The 22,882-nt window shown below is 31.4% G+C and overlaps 3 protein-coding genes across 3 annotated transcripts; all 3 read left to right on the top strand.

The window, feature by feature from the left end:
- Nucleotides 1-2,265: 2,265 nt before the first annotated feature.
- LOC100777688 (protein MIZU-KUSSEI 1) lies at nt 2,266-3,536 on the top strand. The gene has a single exon (XM_003532766.4). It carries the CDS (start codon nt 2,759-2,761, stop codon nt 3,491-3,493), a length of 735 nt encoding a protein of 244 aa, XP_003532814.1. The 5' UTR covers nt 2,266-2,758; the 3' UTR covers nt 3,494-3,536.
- Nucleotides 3,537-7,568: 4,032 nt separating this feature from the next.
- On the top strand, nt 7,569-8,948 carry LOC100777164 (putative clathrin assembly protein At4g40080). The gene has a single exon (XM_041018150.1). It carries the CDS (start codon nt 7,899-7,901, stop codon nt 8,898-8,900), a length of 1,002 nt encoding a protein of 333 aa, XP_040874084.1. The 5' UTR covers nt 7,569-7,898; the 3' UTR covers nt 8,901-8,948.
- A 7,170-nt stretch (nt 8,949-16,118) lies between these two features.
- On the top strand, nt 16,119-18,738 carry LOC100805850 (putative beta-1,4-mannosyl-glycoprotein 4-beta-N-acetylglucosaminyltransferase). Its single transcript, NM_001317673.2, has 2 exons — nt 16,119-16,323; nt 17,147-18,738. The coding sequence occupies exons 1-2, from the start codon at nt 16,243-16,245 to the stop codon at nt 18,239-18,241; spliced, it is 1,176 nt and encodes a 391-aa protein (NP_001304602.2). The 5' UTR covers nt 16,119-16,242; the 3' UTR covers nt 18,242-18,738.
- Nucleotides 18,739-22,882: the final 4,144 nt, after the last annotated feature.

Genomic DNA, 22,882 nt, shown 5'->3' with positions numbered 1-22,882 from the left:
ATGAATAAGGCGCCGCAATAATGCAAAGAGTGAAAAGGAGAACCGGTCTTTGTGGGTATTTGGGCTGTTTACAAGAGTTTGTCTAATGGTGTTGGAATAAGGAGGCATGTAATTGTTGTTATGGCTATTGGCAAAGAGGGTGGAGACTTTGGTTCTTCCCATAGGAGCATTGAAATAATAATGAAAGAGGAAGAGAAGGGCAATAGTTGAGAAATAAGAGAGTATGTACATTGTACATGTTGCTCGATCGATGGTTGGAGATTTGAATAGAAGGTGAACATAGCAAGCATTTCTTTTGTCAATCTAAGGTTACATCCCGCTCATGCTTCTAAGTAACGAACCAGAGACGAAAGTTAGGTGAGTCAGTACCGTAAGTGTTTGCTTGACTGATGAATCTCACACTGCACTATGCACGCATCATTATAAGAAATTATTTACATGGTTTACTTCATTGTTAATCTCAATTCGACACGAAATTAAGTATTATTAATAGTTTTATATAATGTAATATAAAATTGATTGACATCATGACAATATAATAATGCAAAACTATTTAATAATTTTTCTGCAATATCATACAAGAATTTAGGAGATTGGTCATTTTTAGTAAATATATTTTCCATATACAGATATAAAGATTAAACTTCACACTTAAGCACACATTTGGCGCTTAAGCAAAGCAGACTAACTCACACTTAAGCATGATTACCTCACGCTTAATTAGTGTCATGGTCCCGGGGGAGTAGCAAAATTTGGAGGTGTGAGAAGTTTCACTCTAATAACTGCAATTGGGCCTTGAACATATTCATTTAATTTTAGGTTTTAATCTATTAATTTATTTTTTTGATTTAATTTGATCTTTTGTTCATTTTAATTTTTTAAATCGATTTAATTTAGTCATTCAATCGAAATTATAAGGAATTACACTTTTGTGGTTGTTCAATAATTACTAAGTAATTTTAAACCACTACAAAATGCATATTTCTTGAAAAAATAAATCAATTTAAAAAATTAGAAGATCAAATTAAACCTAAATAAAAAAAACTAGAAGAAAAAAAAATTAATTTAACCTAAATTTTATGTGGTATAAGAGTTGTCTTGAGTATTGGCTTAAATTAGCTCTTAAAAAATAGAAGTGGATCATGTCCAAATGTATGATTTTTTAAGTAAGTGAAGGGAGAACTAGAGAGGAAGAAAATTAAAGGGTGTAAAATTATTATTGACACAATAACGGCTGAACAGTTTTTTTTATAGAGAGAGAATAGACAATAAGATAAGTTTTACTATTTTCTTGAAGAGAAACTTTTATTGAATACAAGCTGTTTCTATCCTTATCTACACATAGACGACAATTTTTTTATTATTAATTGTTGCAATGAAAGGATGGATTTATCGCCATTATGTTGTATAAGTAAATATATAAGTCGTAATCTTATTCAATTAGGGTTTGTTTGGATAAAATTTTCTGGGGAAAAAAGTTAAGAAATAAATTAAATAATTTTTTTTCTATAATCTAAAATTAACATGTATATAACTTAAAACTAGTTTTTGGAAAAAACTAATTCTACAAATTAACTTATGCATAATGATATTTCAGTAAATTATATTCATATATTATCTCTTTCCCGTACATGTATATATTCAGACTGAGTGCGATAAATTCCAAATTTGTCTGCTCGTAGCATCAAAATTCGTACCGAATAGTAAAGCTGAAAAGCAAAATATGGAAGATCAAGTTTTTTCCCGACAAATAAGCTAAAGGAAATGGGAGGACAAGAGTGGAGCAACCAGGCTAGAAAGCTAAAAACATCCAAATTTGTTTTAGCCTCCACACAACACGCTTTGCCTCCAAAGTTCATCTCACATAATACATGAAAATAGGATTTAGTGCTAGTTTTGTGGGTCTGCTATAATAAGTCCGACACATTGTTTTTTTCTCTTTTTATTTTGGTGAGGATGGTCTTATCATTGATGAAAAGCATAAAAAGATGCACGTGTGAGTATAGAGCAAATTAAATAAGAGTTTAACAGTGTGTATGAATTTGGAGTTTTATGGTCCGAAATCTAGTGGCCTAATGATTGATTGAATGATAGTGAATTGGTGGGTTATGACTGTACGGAAATCTCTCCGAAATTTTCTGCATTTCCCAGTGCCTGAAATCAAAGTTTAATCACACAAAAATAAAGAGAAAAGAAAGAAGACACCTAATATTTGCATATTGATTATTTTCAGATATGGCTGCTCCAGCGTGCTACAGGTGCTTTTGTCCACAAACGAAAAGAAAGATCAAATAATAAACAAGGGAAATTAAAATTAAATTAGAAAAGCTGGGCACAAAACTATCCACTGAAAGCGTGTGCATGAGTTGTTTCAGAATCAAGCAACGGGGTTGCATTAGATAACCCATTTAGTTGGCAGCCCAAAAATGTCGAACCCGATTGGCCAATTCCACACTATTCGACGACACATGTCACTGTGATCCGTGAATTTGTGGATTTCTTTTGAACAGGTGTGCATGAGGTCAACCGTTAAATATTAAAATCAAAAAACAAAAAGGACAACCATTTTTATACTGCATTTATTTGATCTAATAAAAAAACAAAAAGGACAACCATTGTTATAGATTTTAAAAAAAAATAGTATATTGTTTTAGCATATGTTACATCATATCATCCATGAATTATATAAACAAACCCTAGCTAAAGCATGCTGAAGAGGTAGACTGAACCAATAATAGCAACAAGAAGTTAGATCTACATGGCCAGTGGCGTGACTACAGTGGACTGCGAGAAACAGGTGAGATCATGGAGGCTGCTACGTTCTCTCATGCAACTACTAATCCCCACATGCAACTGCGCCACCATTATAGAAGACGACCAAGATCTAACAACAACAACAAACGAGACCCTCCGAAACACAAGAAGCAAATATTATAATTATTATACACCATCGTCATCATCACTGATGAGCTCCACCACCAATATCACAGGCACGATCTTCGGATACCGCAGAGGAAAGGTGAGCTTCTGCATTCAGGCAAACGCCAACTCCAACAACCCAATTCTCCTCCTGGAGTTGGCAGTTCCAACAGCCATCTTGGCCAAGGAAATGAGAGGAGCAACCCTCAGAATCGCCCTAGAGAGCGGTCGTGGTGATGGTGACGACGACGGCAAAGCAGACACACTTTTGTCGACGCCTTTGTGGACCATGTACTGCAATGGGAGGAAAGTGCGGTATGCCGTTAAGCGGAGGCCCTCCAACACTGATTTCGAGGCGCTGAGGTTGATGGGTTCGGTAGTTGTCGGAACCGGGGTTATGAAGTGCAAGGAGTTGGTGAGTTGGAAGAAATTAGAAGAAGATGATCAACTAATGTACCTTAGAGCGAGCTTTAAGAGGGTTCGTGGCTCAGACAACTGTGAATCTTTCCACTTGATTGATCCAGAGGGAGACATCGATCAGGAGCTTAGTGTTTTCTTTTTTAGGTCCAGCTGACCTTTTGAGCTGTATGGTCAACCAGACCAGAGCTAGAATACAACATCCCTCCTAGTTGTGTAGGACATGGTGCCCAGATTCCGATGGTAACGCCATGCCTTTCCCTGAAATTATTAAACTACTAATTGGTTTTACTTTTGTTGATTCCTTTTTGCAGAATCAAAATGAATGACGGCTGTGTTTTGTCTCAAATCTGAACAATATGTCTATTTTACCATTTTGATTAGCCATATAATTATTACCCTTCTGGATATATATTGAAATAATTAATTTATTATTTTAAACAGTAATTATTTTATTTATATTTAGTGATCAGTCAAAATTTAAAATATTAATGAAGCATAGACTTAACGAAAAATAGAAATAAAAAATGATCGAAGTAAAACTTTTAAAAACATAAATATGAACAAAATAAATCTTTTAAAATTTAATGTATAAAAATATAAAGAATCAAAATAAAAAATTTAAAATTTAACGTACACATAATATATCAAAATGAAAAAAATAATAAAATAAATAGATAAAAAATGAGATTAACTTGCTTTTGTATGCACAAAGAATCTGATCAAGAACTTGGTTCTTCGTGGAATCCATCTATCCCATCAAGATTCCATGATTTAATAAAATAATATTTTACTTTCTTAATTTCTTTTTTATTTTGTTTACTGTTAAAGTATAGATATTACATTGAACATTTAACTAATCTCTAGGTTGAGCTGAATGTGATTACTATAGGTGGAAAAGGAAAACTTGCCTTCTAAATTACTAATATAATGAATTCTTAGAGATTTAAATTTGAAATCCTTAATTAATTAAGACAACGCTGGCTAAGTACTTGTTGGTAATTTGACTTGGTTAGGGGAAACAACAAAGTTTCACATGCTTGTATCTCTATATTTTAATAATTTATATTTTTATTAAGAAAAATCTTTCGCCAATTGAGTTTAAAATTTTATGATTTTTAATTCATATTTAATATTTCATTTAATATATGTATAATGTAGAATATTTGGTAAAAAAAACTGTAAATATTGTGTCGACCTTTACATGCCCGGCAAATGTCTACTGATAATTAATCAACTTTAATTTAAAAGTTTATGCTGTAAAGTTATATAAAACTGGGACATCGTTTTAGGCTTTTAGCCCAATCGTCAGTGACAATAACATGTATGTAATCCATATAATCAAGGATCTTTTACACGTAATTGACATCTCATCATATTCTCCTCGTTACTTATATTTCGCAAAAGCAATCCTAGAGAAATTCTATCCATGTTTACAGCTTTAGCACTTCATAACAGGATCCAAAAGGCATGCATGGAGTAACCATGAGTTACTGATTTTGAAACGAGCAGAATCCATGAGTTTGAGACAAGTGGATTAATTATATAATACTACTAGTATTTCGTTTGCGACCATTAATTTTAGAAGGCCAACATCTATTTTGAATGGAGATATATATTGAGAGTAAGGACGTTTAAGAGTGGAACATTTACTAGAAGCCTATGTCGGGCAATTTCCTTCTTCAAAATGTGTATCTAATTGCATGAGTTGTTTCTGATTCATTATGTCGTTTGATTTGAAATTACTCAATTAGACACACTAGTCACACCACCAGGATCATAATTTCGAAACCATTGTCTCAACTTCGTAATATTCATAACTCAAGTAATGGCTTGTCACTTTATACTTTGATATTTTTATATTTACATACATTCGAAAATACCTTCAACTTCTTGTTCTCAATGCAAATCTTTCTTTTAGATGTATCGCCCTCAATCAAGCGCTTGCTTAATTTCATAAATTTTAGGTATGTTACCCCAACAATCTGTTCTGGACAATATAAAAAAAATCCCTATGCGAGTGCAGGAAGCAAAAAAGATGGTGCAGAAAGAATTCTGATTCTGGCTTTTCTGTCTTTCAAATCACCCCCCCCGGCCCTTCACATTAGTGACATTACTAGATTAGTGCATGGGCTTCAATAGCTTGTATATACAGTGGATACACGGCAATTGCTTCTTGCACCTCCATTTGTTTCCTGTACCTTTTTAACCTTCTGGAAAGTCTAATTTGGAATGTAATTTTACATTCCAGATTAGCCTTTCCAAAATTTAATTCAAAATTCAAATATTTACATTCTAGAATGGATAATCTGGAATGTAAATTACATTTCAGAATGGGGTGCTGGAAGCAAAGCTAGAGGTGCAGGAAGCAATTGCCTAGATACACAAATTATATAAGAATCCAGGTGCCCTGCCCATTGTAACATGTATCCAAAGAAGGAGAAAAACGTTGATAAAAACCTTAGTCATTGTATGCTCTTGTACACCCATACTTGCTATCAATTACATTTCCACTTTCCACAACCGTATATGCTTGTTTTGGGGAGGGTCAAGGGCGGTGATAAGCATATGTTTTTTTTTTTCCCTCTATCTTATGTCAATAAAATAAAATAAATCAAATGTTTGTGATGATGGTAATACGAAAAAAATACTAATAACACATTGTTTTTAATACATAGTCTGTTATATATGTCAAAAATCACAAACAAATGTCATCCTTAGAAGTATCTGGTTCTGATAAATTAATGTATCACAATTGGCAAGACTTTTGATAAGTCCCGCATCATGTCCCCTTAACTCAATCTCATATGTGCAAGTCCATGTTTCTTACTTTGTTGTCTAGAAGTCCTTAAAACAAATTGACATATAAAACATAAAAAAAGTATTAAACTAAGTAATATGGGATATGAGCCTTTTGAAATACTCCAAAAATCCCAACATAACACACTCTCTTGTTTTTAGTCTTTTATTTTTTTAAGGAATTAGTCTACAATTATTAGAGAATACAAAATCATGATTAATGAGATGCGATACCTACGAATTTTCGTGATTTTTAACTTCAATTGAATAAAATTACTAAAATTGAAAATCAAATTGATTCAATGATAAAATAAAATAATACCAATAAATTGAATTAAATTACTTCACTATTTCAACGTAATCCCATTGAATAGACGAACCTTTTAATTGGCACTCTCATGGACATGATCAATCGTTATTCTTCTAATCCGTTTAAAAGTCTACGATTATTAGATTAGTTTTAGAAGAAAGTCAAGAAACTACTGGTCAACTGTTTCTCTTTCCTCGTTACATTTTTTTTAATTACTGTCCAATATAATATACATACCAAAGCAATACAATTACGTACTGTGACCTGTCAAAGCTTCATAATAAATGTTGTTAAAAAAATAATATTAGACTCGTCGCAAGTTTTTTTTTCCCACAGAAACTCATGACAAGTTATGAAACAATAGAAAATAAAATAAAAAGCAAATATAGCCGTTATGGACCTGTAAACTTTGGAAGAAGCTGGGAAGCAAGTTATTTAATTTGGGATGTTAATTTAGAAAGTACTATTATTGTAGAGTAATTATCAATTTAGTTTCAGAGATGTTAATGTTCATTAAATCGTTTCCTAAAAATTATAAAACGAGAAGATAACATCTAAAATTGTAAATACTAACTAATTTAATTCCTAAAATTATAACAATTTGTCAAATACTTACAAAATTAACCTTCACAATTATAATTCTTTAAAAGATCATTTACATTTTTAATAATTGTAAATATTAATTAATTGTTTTTAAATTTTTAATTTGATTGTTATTAACTAGTGTCATCCATAAAAAAAAAATTGGTTGAATTGACATGTAAAGTGTGTAGATGAACGTAACTAAACACGTATACTTAGTTAACCCATTACAAACATAAAAATGACTTAACATTAGTGAAATAATAATTAGTTTTTCACCTTTTACATTTTCAATATTTCTGCACATATTAATTTGAAGTATTTTTTTCTGTATTGGTTTTCTTGTTTAAACATTACTTTTATTCTTTTATATATATATATATATATATATATATATATATATATATATATATATATATATATATGTTATCTACTACTTCACTCACATATGACAAAATTAGATTATAGGTATCTCCTTCCTAAGAAAATACTAATAATTAAGTATCCCTATAAAAAAAAAAAAAGACGACTCTAGATATTAAAAGAAATATAATAAATTTAATTATAACAAAAAAAATTAAAAATCAATACAACACGTAAGTGTACAGCTTTCTAGAGCCATCAAGTCATCAACCACTGGATTGAACATGTGCAAATGTTAACTACGCATAAGAATAATATAAAAATCTGGGGGTCACCATTATAGCAGAGAAGGCAACATTTCATAATCATATATCCCACTAGGGACAGCTAACTACATTGCCTTTAATTCCATTTCGCATGCCCAACGCCAAACGCTCCCTTTTTTCAACTTTCCAGCATCAAATTTTTCAGACACCATGCGCGCGAGTAGTGACTAGTGACTGTGTCTATGTTTGAACTCGCGACAAAATCAAACATGACAAAACTCACGCATCTAATTGGGATAATCAAGGACAAAGCATCGCAGAGCAAGGCGGCGCTACTCTCCAAACGCACCACGCTCTTCCTTCTACGCGCCACGAGCCACGATTCCTCCACGCCCCCCACGCGCAAGCACCTAGCCACGCTCCTCTCCTCTGGCGACGGCTCACGCGCTACCGCCTCGGCCGCTGTGGAGGTCCTGATGGACCGCCTTCAGGGGACCAACAACGCCGCCGTGGCCCTGAAGTGCCTGATCGCCGTCCACCACATCATCCACCACGGCAGCTTCATCCTCCAGGACCAGCTCTCCGTGTACCCCTCCGCAGGCGGCAGAAACTACCTCAACCTCTCCAACTTCCGACACAACGCCGACCCCACATCATGGGAACTCTCGTCCTGGGTCCGATGGTTCGCGAAGCACATCGAGCAGCTCCTGTGCACTTCCAGGATCCTGGGATTCTTCCTCGGAACCCCGACCGACAGAGAAGACAGGGTGTCGGGTCTGGTCAACGCGGACTTGTTGACCGAGTTTGACTCCTTGGTGGCTCTGGTTGAAGGGATTTGCAAGAGGCCCGAGCCCAACAACGTCTACGGGAACAACGGGTTAGTGGAGGAGATTGTGAAGCTGGCGCGTGAGGATTGGGGTGTCGTGGAAGTTGAGGTGCGCGTGAGGGTGAGTGAGTTTAAGGAGAGGTTGGGAGGGTTTAAGTTCGGGGAAGTGGTGGAGTTGGTTTGTTGTTTGAAGAGGTTGGAGCAGTGCCAAGAGATGATGGATGGAGCAAGAGAACTTGGATTGTGGGATTTTGTTGGAGAGGTTAAGGATAAAGCAGGGATTCAGGTTTATAGACAAGAGGGTAAGTTGCGAAAGGAAAGTAGAAAATTAAGGTTTAGTGAATCGGATCGGTTTTCTGCTCCGGTTCTCAATTCTCGTGATTTTCTCCACTTTCCCTCCGGGAGGTTCTTGTTGTAACATTTTTATGTTCATGTAAATACTATCACAAACTCAATTTTTATGATATATTATATGATTATGGGAATGGTGATTACGATTGCATGTCATTTGAATTATTGTAAGGAACAAAATTGTGGCCATGCGTTGAATCAAAAGAATATATAGAGAGAGATGGTAACTATTCGATTGCACTCTAGATAGCAGCTCTTTTTCTTTTTTTTTAATTAAGCTTTTAGTCATCGGAAGGTTTTGAATTTTTTATCTTTAAATTATTTTTAAAAAAATTTGATCCCACCTGTCGTTATTAAAAATAAGCCTTTGTAGTTAATGTCTTTGTTAGGTGATAAAATATTATGAAACAAGACAAATTAAACATCACATGTATGTCTCATTCTTGTCATATAAATTTTATTATATTTAGATAAATTATTAGAATATCATGTTATTAAAATAAAAAATAAAAAAAGAAGAATCATTCTTAAATTCTAGCACTCAAAATACTCATAAACATACAATAATCATCTATAAAAAGATTTGCAACAAGAAATAACAATTAATTCTCTTAATTTATAATTTATGGTAATATTCGTTATCATTTAAATAGATAGTTTAACACTTAACAAAAATTATTAATAATATAGACTATTTATAATAATAGAAGATTATTTAAGAATCAACTATTTAAAAAAAAATTAAAAATTCTCATAATTTAAATACCAAAAATTTAATTAATCCTTTTTTTTCAAAGACACTCACAAATATATCAGCTTGTTTTTAATTGATTACAAGGGCCATAACATTAGTTGGGACAACCAACTTGTTTATCAGTTGTAAAAAAATGAGTTGTAACTTCAGGATCCCCGCAATATGCAACAAACCAGTATAGATAAATAAACTATACATTCATGCATTTATTTATCAGTTGTATTCCCTACTTCTTTATTATTTTGTTTTTCCTTTTTATCTCTATCGTAGTATCACATCATTAATTATATTTTCATCTTTTTTCTTTCTCCCTTTATTCCATATGACTTGATGGTGAGGTTGTATACTTGTATATACAATTTTTTCATAAATAAATACGCTACCCCAGCTAAAAAAATAAAGACAATGGCACCACATTCAAATGGTTATGAAATAAATGGGCATATTATAAAATGCCACCTACCATAATTCCATGGACCATGGGCATGGTCGAAGTGTTTAAGATATAGGATTGGTCCGACTATGTTATACCAGAATTTGGCCGTTGAACACTATTGAGGCCTAAAAGAAGCTAGGGCGACCAAGAGGTTTGAACATCTGTTTAAAAAGCACAGCTGAAAGAGTATTTTGGCTTATTTTAGTCCTTCCAAAAAAATTTATCTGTAATTTAACTTTTTTTTTATTTTCATTTCTATAATTTTTCTTGTTTTATTTAGTTCTTGCAAAATATTTTTTTTCGTATTTAAAATCTTTTAGATGATATTTTTTCTATTTAAAGTGTTATCTAAAACTATTTAAGGATGAAAAAAAACCAAAAAAAATTACAAAAACGAAAATGTAAAAAATACTAAATTGTTAGGACCGAAGAAGTATTTTAACCTTTTATTTACTAGGAGCCTGGTCAGAATTCAATTTCCATCTATGTAGTTATTTATTCGAAAGCATCCAGAGTTAACGGGGGCGGACCTACGGCAAGCTTAGGGGGAGGGGTGGCCTTGGTCCCCCTTATGTTTTTCAAATCAATTTTATAATTTAGGCAATTATTACCAAAAATATATTATTAGGTAACTATTTTGCTTAGCAAATTTACATATGTAAATAATATTCTTTAAGTATTATTTATCATTTTATTTTTAATAAAATATTATATTCTTTTATAATATTTATTGCAGAAATAATTATATTTTTTCTCTTTTTAGATAAACTATTTGAGTAACATTTTTAAAAGTTATAAATAAATGTAGTTTGCAATCAAATGCTTTTATTAATCTTTGTCAATGTGTCAAACTTTACAAACACCATACATATATTTTGAAACATGTCTACAAATATTTTATCTCTCTGTCACGATAACTTTATATTTTGTTGTCTTTTTTTTTTTTTTTTTCTTAACTCTTACTGTTTGCGAGGTTTTGCTCTACAAATATTTTGATCTTAGTGCATATATCCATACTCGTGTTCTACGTCCATCATAAGAAAGCAAATTAGATATCAAGTTACACTAAATGTTTGTCATAACTTGCTTTTAAAGTTATTCTTCAATTTTCCAACTTTTTGAAACAGTGAAATATTCTTCAATGTTTGTTGGCTACTATTATCCTAAAAGATAATTTAATGAGTAACATAATTAATTCAAATTTAGTAAATTTTTTAAAAAAGATTAAAAGGAATTTTTGTAAGAAAGATATATAACTAACATAAATTCCAATTTTTATATAAATTATGAAATTGGTTATTGTCATTTGCAGTTTAGAGTTTTTAAAAATATATTTAATATCTTCTATATAAATGTATTCTCTTATATGTTTTTAAATCATTTTAGAAAATATACAAATCTTGAGTCCGCTCCTGGGAGTTAGGAATGTGACTTACTAAATAGCCAGTTCATTTATATATCATAAACTCATAGTTGCTCGGTAATTATTTAACACGCTTCATTATTTGCTTGGTACTTTCCAAGTGTATTATGGATTGGGCAATCCTTAATACAACTCTGTATTATGGATTATCAATGCATCTGGGATACACCAAGTAAATAATAGGGTGCGTTGAATAATTCTCCAGTTGTTTATGCAACTATAGGCCCATTCTATACAGTGAAATGGAGCTATCTGCAAACCATCAAAAGCATATCAATGGAGCCCATCTAGCTCCATGGTGCCTCTTGTACGTGATTGTCATAACCAGAGATACATCCGTTTACAATAAAATAATAATAATAATAATAATACGTTGTCCTTATATATATATATATATACTTCTTTATTCATCACATGGTTCTCATCCTAAAATAATCACATTAAGAGCCTAGTTCACACACTGCATTAGATATGATAAAATAAATTAATATAATATGCTACAACTTTATTATCCATGTTCAAATTATTTTACATAAGTTTATCAATCAAATGTCTCTTATACATTGAAATAATGGATAACATAATTTATCCTTAGTGTGTGAAATTAAACTTGATTGGAATTTGAAATATAAATTAATGCATGAATTTCCTATCATGATACTATAAATAACAAATAAAGATTAGGGAAGTAACTATTCTCACGTTTATTATTACTGTATTGTTTATTCTAGTTCCTATTGTTTTTTTTTTTTTACTTATCATTTACATAAAAAATGGTAAGTCAAAATGACTAATTTCACTTTAATCTGATTTAATTTTATTTCTCCCCTTTTCTACAGGTTTTGACCCATTTGATATAATAGAGATTTAGTTAGTATCCGGTGATGATTGACGAAAATGTCATCATGCTGCAACTTTTATTTATTTTTTGGTCTAATAGGTATATGTAAGTCATGATGGGCTCAATACAGATTTTAATGGTCCATAAAAAAGGTTTTGTTTAATGGGTATTGATAACTATACCCTCCTTCACTATTGATATATCCCTTTATATTTTTTTTTTGTCTCGAGCTTTTTAGTTAAATAGGTCATATCATAAACTGTCTATTAAGTTTGATAGATTAGACTTGATTAGCAACAACATTACTTTTAATAAAAATATTATTCTTATTATGATATATAATATTATAATTATTTTAATGAAATGAAAGTATTTTAGGGGTTTGATGCTTTAAATCCTTTTAATGTTTGGAATAGATCGACATTTTCCATCTCTCCAATTTAGCCCTTTTCATTTTTGTTTTCATAATTTTTTTTTCATTTTAATCGTGACAAGACGTGTTTGTTTTGTTTTTTGTTATTAAAACGTTTTAGATAATATTATATTTCCACTGTTCAATTTTTTTTTTTAACTGTCCGAAGCTTATCAACAAAGTTTTGATAGCATCAATAATTGTTATGTATAAGGATGAGTAACAAAAATAAAGACTATTTTCGGGACTTAAAAAGTTTTGGTGACATGTCACATGTAATAATTGTAGGCATTAGACAAGTTTTAACCACATCTCATAGTTTAAAATTATCTTATTATTTTTAATGAAAATCTTTGACTTTGTTAAATAAAACAATAAATAAATTGAAATAACATGTATGTTATTGGTTCACATGCTAATATTTAAACACGTAATAATTTTACTATACAATAATTTTTTACGATTGTTAATATGAAACATGCCTTTAAAGTCATGCCAAACTTACATAAAAGATTAGTCCCATATCAAAAAAATAGACTCTTAACAAATACCAGACTCAAGTGTAAAAATATAAAATAGGTTAGACTAAGTTTAAATAGAACCGCTTTAACTCAACTCATTTTCATCTTTAATCGTATCCCTGTAAATCGTAGAAAACAATAAAATCGTCACGTGAAAAACTATTCTTGAAAATAAAAATATATATATTTTGAGACAAAAAGTGAAATAAAACCCTAACGCTAATATAAAAAAAAAAGACAGATTACGCACTCAAATATTTTTGATAGACAACTTTTAACCGTAGACAAGGAAGCTTGTAGCGATACAATTTAATAGTGAACTTTTACCTATGATTTTGATTGACGTTATCCTCACTCATAAATCAATTTCGAACCAACTCAACGATCATTTAAATAGTATAAATGGAGCGATTCAAATTAGTAAGTTGTTCTGGTCTTGATCCTGCTAGACTCGTCAATTGTCAATTTGCAAGGTGGAATCGTTCCACGGTTTCCCACATGTATAGTGTATAATTGTTATGCCATTTGCATTGTAGGATATCTGAAGGGAATCATATGGGAATATAATACGTAATCCGTTAATAGTAAAGTTGTTAATCCACTGGGTAAGCTATATGCTATTAATAAATAGTTGGGTTACAATTAATCAGTAAAAAAAAAAAAGAGAAGAGTGTATCCCAAATGATGTAATATTTTCGTCTATAAAACTTATATTTCTAACTCATTAATATCTTTTGCTTCCTTTAGCCTCGCATGCAAGTGGCTCATCATGTTAATTTCCTATATCTATATCATGGATGAGACAAACAATAACGTGCCAATGTGTTATAAGTTCAAGAATAAGTTTTTTGTATACAAGTTTGCCAAACAAACCCATTTAATTTTGTAAGTTGTTTCATCCTTACCCAAGTTGGAAGAATAAAAAGTAAAACACAGGGTGTAATTTAAAAAATAATTTAATTAAAATATATTGATTTTGTAAATATTTTTATATTTTTATTTAATGATAAATTTTCACAAGATTAAAAATTGTTAATTTTTGCAAAAAATAATTTAAAACTATTAAGGTGATTTCTTTTTGGATAAAAATATAAGGTGATTTCTAATATGTGACAAGTACAAAACTATTAAGTTTTGAGCCATAGTTTACAAGTAGCTTGTAATCTCCATTTTCTAAATTAAATATTTTTATTGACAATATTTTGTTGTTGAAATTTTTATAGAAAAATTTTAATTTATTTATTAACTAGACATTCAATAATTAACATAATATTTTTGTTTTAAAAAAAACCATGTGAATATTTACATTAAATATCCTATGTGAATTCAATGGATACCTCAAAATTATGCAACAAAAACAAGGAGAAGACCACTTCTTTTTTTATATATATAAAAAAAGACCAAATTACAAAACGACAATGAAAGAGAAAGGAAAAGTACAATTTGGGCAAAGAAACAATTTTAGTTGATTAAGATATTCCGCATCAATGATTCTTTTTTATTTTTGTGAATCACATTGGTAATTGTCGATGGTAATAATAATAAAGCATTGGGCCTTTTGCAAGAAGACGTTGGTTAAAGGGTGCGTGACTTGGTTGGCGAGGGTAGGCCCACCTCCGAACGTAGCGACCAAATGGTAAGCGACAAGCTCGTGGTGGGGGCCCACATCACAACCAGTTTCCACCTCATTGCTAAACGGGCCCCACTCCTGACGTGTTCCTCTTCAATTCCCTCATAAAATAGCATTTGCCATATTATATTATAATTAGCTTAACTTAATGTTCCCAAATAAAACCTCTTTAATATCATGGCAACCTTGGTGGTGGAACTGTTCCTTCCAGCGCACACATAAGACATAACATTAACATAAGCCAAAGTCGACCTTTGCCGCTTTCTTTTACAACCTCCTTTCCTCTAAACGAGGACTCCGCTTCCTTCCAAACTTACGCGCAAGTAACACTTTCTTCATTCTTTCGAAATTATTTCACATATATTAAAAATACGTATTAATTATTAGGGCTCGTTATCTCACAATTTTATTATTTTTTTCTATCCAATTAATTAATGTCTATTAATAATTTATAGATTTATTTTTTTTATTGATTATGATAATTATAAAGTAATTAAAAGTAATGAAATAATTTGAAAAATAATCTTATAAAAAAATAATAAGAAAATTCCTATATACAAGGTTGATGGTATTAAAACTTACATAGTATATAGATTTATTTTTTTATAACATAAAAATTTAAGTAAATTGAGTGCTGTGAACTCATTAAGAAACGACCACCAACAAGGTCTTTAAGTCCGTAATGAGATTTTATGGGTGAGTTTCACTTTATGTTAAGAGTTGTGTGATTTTTTAAAAATTTAACCGATAGTAAGAATTGTAGTAACAAAAACAATGTATAAGGGAAAAGTGTTTGTTTGTGTTGAATATAAAAAAGCAAAACCGGACACGTGTAAAATTGTGAAAATGGCAAGCGAATAAATAGCCTATTGTTTCCGTAGATGAAATAATAGCACGTATTAGCAGAGAGAACCGAAGCAGTTGTGGCGAGCGAGTCAATACTCTGAATAGACACACAACAACGCGTGGAGAAGAGAGACTCAGTAAAAAGTAGAGGTCAAGACTAAGTTTGTTGGATATTTATTATTAATAAGCAAAAACGGCACAGAGAATATAAAAAATTAGCATAGAGAAAGTGGAATCACCAATCTTGTAACGGAACTTTTTGATAACTAGCTGTGTGAAGACGACAACTGCCACCCATTCCAACACACAGAGAGGCTATTAGCAATTACCTTTCCTTGTTTGTTCCGTCTTATACTCTCTCTAGTCTCTTCGTGCGAACATCATATAAACCACCTCGGATTTTGCTTCCTCTGCTGCGTTTTAACGCCCATCACGCGTTTCTTTGCTTATACACTAACTAAGATTTCAAACCCCCCGCGGCCAACTAACTAAGATCTGGTTTTGTTCTGATTGATTCGTGCATTGGACTGTGAAACGCACGCCAAAATGTGGTGGATGATGAACGAGACTGGAGGCAATTACTGTTCTAAGAAGAGCGATGATTTGTGCAGCAATGTTTGTGATCAGGTATATATCATCCATAAATACTTTAGTATTATTTTTTATTTTTACCAAATGTTAATTTTCCGTTTATGTGGTGTCGATGTAAGTTAATCTTTCAGCTGTGGCTTCGATTCGCCTATTTAATTTATGGATTTCGTTATTTTGGAGAGAAAACAAAGCAAAAAGTCATTTTGAATGGTTTTTCCTTAGAAGGCTGTGGATGCGGATTGTCATGTAATCTGTCACTGGAATTTGATGAAAATTTTGTCCTAGATTTGCTCTTTTTAGGTGTTGTTTGTTGTGTGCTATTTTATATGATTTTGGTGTGTGCGCAAGATTTTCGTGATCTGAATTTAGGTATGGGATAAGGTAGCGCTTTTTATGTTTTGGCGGTTTTTTTTTTTTTTTTTTTTTCTAATTTTAGAAAATCTGGTGAGCTATTTTTTGTGGCTTGTAAGTGAACACAAACGAAGACACCCCTTTTTTCCTTCTTGTTCCTATTTTTTGGGGGATTCATTTGGGAGGGAAAGGGGTTTCGGTTCTGTTGTAGCCATAATTGGATTTGAACGGGTGCAATGTTTCTCGCATGAACAGCTTGCAATTTGGGGTTTTTTCGGGGCATGTTTCTTTTCTCTTCATGATACAACTTTTGGCTTTATGATTACAATTGGGGATTTAAGTTATATGATGCTTGGAAATTTTCACGAATAGAGAGAGAGGAGCATTGTGTTTTTGATAAGATTGTGTTTGATTTAATGAAGCTGCATTACATATTTATTTTATGATTTTTCATTCTTGAAGCTGGAGTTTTACTGTTTACTTACATGTTTGTTCCTTAATTATGCAGGAATCAAGTCAAGTATTGGGCATGTCACGAATTCGCTGTATTCTGCGTGGTTTGGATGTGAAAACCTATATATTCATGTTTGCTGTTATCCCAATGTGCGTCTTTGGATTCTATATACACGGGCAGAAGATCTCCTACTTTCTGCGACCGCTGTGGGAAAAAGCACCCAAGCCTTTCAATGTCATCCCTCATTACTATAACGAAAACATCACCATGGAGAATCTCTGCAGACTTCATGGCTGGGGAGTCCGGGAGTACCCTAGACGTGTTTATGATGCCGTGTTGTTTAGCAATGAGTTGGAAATACTAACTTTGCGCTGGAGAGAATTGTACCCTTACATAACTGAATTTGTTGTTCTTGAGTCAAATTCTACCTTCACTGGATTGCCTAAGCCTCTGGTTTTCAATAGCAATAGGGAGCAGTTCAAATTTGTTGAGCCGCGGTTAACTTATGGGACCATTGGTGGGAGATTTAAGAAAGGAGAAAACCCATTTGTTGAGGAGGCGTATCAGCGTGTAGCATTGGACCATCTCCTCAAGATAGCTGGTATTACTGATGATGACTTATTGATTATGTCTGATGTGGATGAGATACCAAGTGCTCACACTATTAACCTCCTGAGGTGGTGTGATGAAGTACCCTCAATCCTTCATCTGCAGCTGAAAAATTATCTCTATTCATTTGAATTTCGCGTGGATGATAAGAGCTGGAGGGCTTCAATTCACAGGTATCAGACTGGTAAGACGAGGTATGCACATTATCGCCAGTCTGATGACATATTGGCGGATGCTGGCTGGCATTGTAGCTTTTGCTTCCGTCGGATCAGCGATTTCATTTTCAAGATGAAAGCCTACAGCCATTATGATAGAGTCAGGTTCTCTCACTATTTAAATCCCGAAAGAATTCAGAAGGTAATCTGCAAAGGGACCGATTTATTTGACATGCTGCCGGAGGAGTACACTTTCAGGGATATCATTGGTAAAATGGGATCAATACCCCATTCCTATTCTGCAGTTCACCTTCCTGCTTTTCTTCTGGAAAATTCTGAGAAGTATAAATTTCTTTTGCCGGGAAATTGCAAGAGAGAGAGATGATATTGGGAAGTCATTTGAGATACTGGCTTGTTTCTAAGCTTTGTAGCTTGTACAGCTCAAGTGACTCTCCTCTCTCGGAGGTTTTTAACTGAGGTTGTGATGATTGTGTTTGTGTGTCACTCGTATGGCTGTATCATTGTCCAGTGAGATATTCTTTGGGAATTCATTAATTGCTGATAAATTCTTTGATCTAGGGGGGAGTTCTGTATATAATTTAGAGCTGGACTTTCATTCAAGGGGAGCAGCATCTCTATTGAAGAGGACTGGAATTAAAGTGCTGTTTTGAGAACTGGCTTGCCTTCATGAATTGTGTTTGTTTGGTATTAGTGTGATTGATCCCCGGATGTATGAGAGTAGTTTAAAATTCCCCACTTTTTCCTGTTTGGGAAGTTTTGTTCTGCAGACCAATTTATTTTCTTATTATTCTTTATTTATGCTAAATATCTAATCCGATTGGTTGGTCTATATTCATAACAATGCTGACTCAGTTCTTTGCATTATATATATATGGTTTGGTTGCTTTCAATTAGATACCGTTCCAATATGTGATATTACTCGGTCGCAACTTATGTTGCTTTATTTTATGTTGTTTCCTTTTCCTTCTTTGGAATGGTAATTTCCTATTTGGAATCTGTTGGAATCTACCAACATAGATTTTGCTCTAAAAAAATTATTTGTCTGATTTAGACATATTATTCATTAAAGCGTGGGAATGGGCTATTTACTGAGGTCTTTCGTTCATCTTATATTCTAAAGTCTTCTATTAGACTAATTTTAGCCTGTTAGCAATAAGACATGCGCATGTACCATCAATGAAGTGCTTTTGTTGAAAACCAAAACGTGCCGGAGCTGATATTTGTTCAGCTTCCCTTTGGATTCTTTTCATTTTATATAGGGTCAATGCGTAAGGTGGTAGGTTTTCTATTAGAATTTTCTTTCCACCAGGATTTGTAAGAGTGATTAGAGACAGAGTGAATTTTATTGTGCGAGATAGTCTTTATCTGAAATATCATTAGTGAGTTTTATTGTGTGTATGATATCAATTATACATGTTAGACAAAGCTCACTAATGATAGATATCAAAAGTTTGCGGACTAATCAAAAACGAGTTTTAAAGATGAAAAAAGAGTTTTAATCCACCTGACTTTCTGAAAAAAGAGTATTAATGTTCTTATTAGTAAAATGATATGAGCTCTTTAACTCTTTTGCAGTAAAAAAAAAATATCTATTTATATTTTATACTGTATGATATCTATTTATGTTACAAATAGACTAATTTTAAGGAGAAAATTAGGAATAGAGATTACGGAATCATTCGTGTTCCATTCACGGTAATCTCACACAATTTGACAACGCATGTCACTTTGCTTTTCATTTATTAAATATTAGTATTATTAGTGTTTTAGTTTTTAACTTAGTGACATGTGCCAAACAATGAAAAATCTCGTGAGCCAAAATGAACATCATTAATGCAAAAATATTAACAGAAGAATCAATTTGGTTTAACATAGACACTTTATGTATTCAAAGTAAAACCTTTTAAACTTAGGGACAAAGTGAAAAAAATACAAATAAAAGATCAAAATTCTATTTTAATCTTAAGAAAAATAAGTATAGAAATTAAGAAAAGGAGAACGGTTTGAGGTAATTGAGATTTATTTTTCCAATTGTGAGAGTAGTGTGAAATTTGGAATGCATATATAAAGAAGGGAAAAAAGAGAATATTAAGGATGTTTGATTGAGAGAGTGGGGAGGGTGACAATTTCACTTTCTAAGATGAGTTCTTTAATTCATAATATAAGAGTAAATTATTTATATTTATATAATTAATATAATTTATAGTTAAGTAATGAGTTTGTTGTACCAAAAAGATAATAATTTGTTGTAAGAATAGAAGTTATAATTAATATGTTAACTATTGATTTAAGCCATGTTCTTAAAACTAGACTAGCTATTGAATTAGACAATTAGTGAAGGACTCAATAATGATCCAAGCATTGCCTCTTTTCCTGGGCTCCTTATTATGAAGCCCATATAGAGACTCCTAGAGCCATAAAAATGTAGGCGAATCTTACCACCTAAATCAATGTAATCTTGCCAGTTGCCACCGTTGGATCTAGGAAATTCGATCACTCTTAGATCTTGGGGACCATAAGCTCTACAACATTCACACACAACATGACTCAGTTACTTAAGTCTCCTTCATTGATTTCTTTGGTCAACATATGACTCATGTCACTGAGCCAACTTCCACTAGCATTTATCCTCCATTGTCCTATAAAGGAACCTAAAAGCATTGCCTCTATCAGAGTTTAGGAAAAGGTTTTACTTTGGATAGAAGAATAAAATCGATGAACCACCAGTTCTGGTCAATTTTCACAGCTATTGACTAGTTCAATGATTTTTTGGCTAGTTTTCATGAGGACTAGTTCCAAGGGTCATTCTTTCCGGATGAGAGACCAGTTATTAGAACAACTGGTGAAACCAACTAGTTTAATCTGGCTTTTACTAGTTCATTTAGGTACAACACTTAAATATTATAACGAAGGAGGGTTTAAGGCCGAAGACAAAAACTAACAATGCAAGGAAGATTAAATTAGTTTTTTTCCTCAATTTATTGTTTGGGTTTGATTTATTCTTCTGATTTTTCTGATTTACTTTGATCATCAAATTTTTAAAATTGATTCAATTTGATATTATCATCTAAGTTAAATTGATAATGTTAAGAAATGTGTGTTTTGTAACAATTTTAAATCATCACATAGTGCGATTTTTTAACATCGTTGATCCATTTTAGACGGTAGAATCAAATTAAATTGATTTTAAAAAATAAAGGATCAAATTGAATAAAAAAATTAAATAACTAAATTGAATCTAAAAAATAGATGAGAGGATAAAAAAACTATTTTAACTGAAAGAATATTAATAAACCATTTAATTTCCTCTGCAAATTAGGAATCAAATTTAATCAACTTTTTTTTCACTACACACATGTGATCTTTAGTAATATTTTTTGGCCTAAACATTTAGTAAAAATATTTCTAAAAGCTTTTGGAAATATTTAAAAAATATTATCAAATATGAATAAATATTATTAATATGTTTTCGTGACATTTTTATCAAATATTATGTATAACTCATGTCACTAAAGGTTTTAACTACATTAGCTATACACAACATTTGATAAAATATTAGTAACATTTATTCATATTTGACGATAATTTTTAAATATTGTCAAAAGTTTTTAATAATATTTTTACTAAATGTTAAGAAAAAATATTACAAAGATGATGTATGTATTAGTACCAATTGATGGTGAATATAAAAATGAAAATTAATAGTGACGTTCTAACATGACTTGAAAAGAAAATTACATGTCATCAATTTTGTTATACATAATAATGATGAGTTGGATTTTGAAAACTACATTATCATTTAAGAAAAACTCACTAATTAATGAAATACATGAAAGTGATCAAAGTTCCCCATTTTCAAAAACGCGAATGACTAAATATTAAACATTTTCTTTTATAAACAAATAAAATATGCACTTATATAAATTTACACCGTGTAAAAAATTATTTTATCATTTCATTAATTTTTTTAATTAACTCGTACCTTTTTTTTTAAAGATTATTAAGGCTATGATCGATAAAAATAATTAAAAAGTTAACTAGAAGTTTGAAAGCTAGCTAATTAAATTATATGTATTCGATAAAACTAGTTGTTGAAATAGATAAAAAGTATAAAATGATTAAAAAATAATAAAATCATGATTTATTGACAAAAGGTAAACAGGAAATTTAATACATATATTAAGGATAAAAAAAATTAGAAGTTAGAATTTAACTTTTAAAATATTAAAAAAGATTAAAAACTACTAAAAAAATTATAACTTTTAAAATATTAAAAAAGATTAAAAGCTTCTAAAAAAATTATTAAAAAACTTATTTAATGAACAATCAAATGAAATATCTGGCACAATATAACCTAAATCTTTCTTTATAGATTAGGAGAATACCAATCATTTTAGTGATTTTACAATTGCATGAGATCTTATATCTACACGTTTTTATTATTGTTTTATATATACACTTTTTCTTTTCTTTACAGTTTTTTGAAGTAAAATATTGAGATTATAAAAACTCTTTTTCTTCTTTCTTTCTCCCACTCTATCTTTTCAACAAAAAAGTAAGGAATATAGCCAGAGAGATACATGACTATGGACATTGAATAACATTATTTTGTTTCAATCTATAACATAGTTTCTGAAGTGTTGTTGGCCCATGCCACTAAAACAAAATTCCAAATTGCACAAGAGAACGGGATATTTTTTTAAAAAAACTTTTGTACATGATCACCAACTTGTCAATTCGTGAGAAGCGAAGAGAATCGAATTTCATCCGAGATGTGCTGTCTTCGAACAAATTAAAGTTGGTTAAATGATCATGGTGGCGTTGGAATCTTTGAACAATAAAAAATACCGAATTGGATGCTTCATGCACAAATATGAAATATCTCCTCCTTCTCCGAATATACTTTTAATTTGCATGCCGTAAGAGAGAGAAAAGAATTAAATTCTCTCTTATCATCATGGAATAATAAAAACCAATAAATAGTAGCTGAAATTAAGATGAAGTT

This window comes from Glycine max, chromosome 8 (assembly GCF_000004515.6).
Source record: "Glycine max cultivar Williams 82 chromosome 8, Glycine_max_v4.0, whole genome shotgun sequence".
Classification (NCBI taxonomy): Eukaryota; Viridiplantae; Streptophyta; class Magnoliopsida; order Fabales; family Fabaceae; genus Glycine; species Glycine max.
The sequence above is the reverse complement of the archived record's forward strand: the minus strand, read 5'-3'. Positions and strand labels throughout refer to the sequence as shown.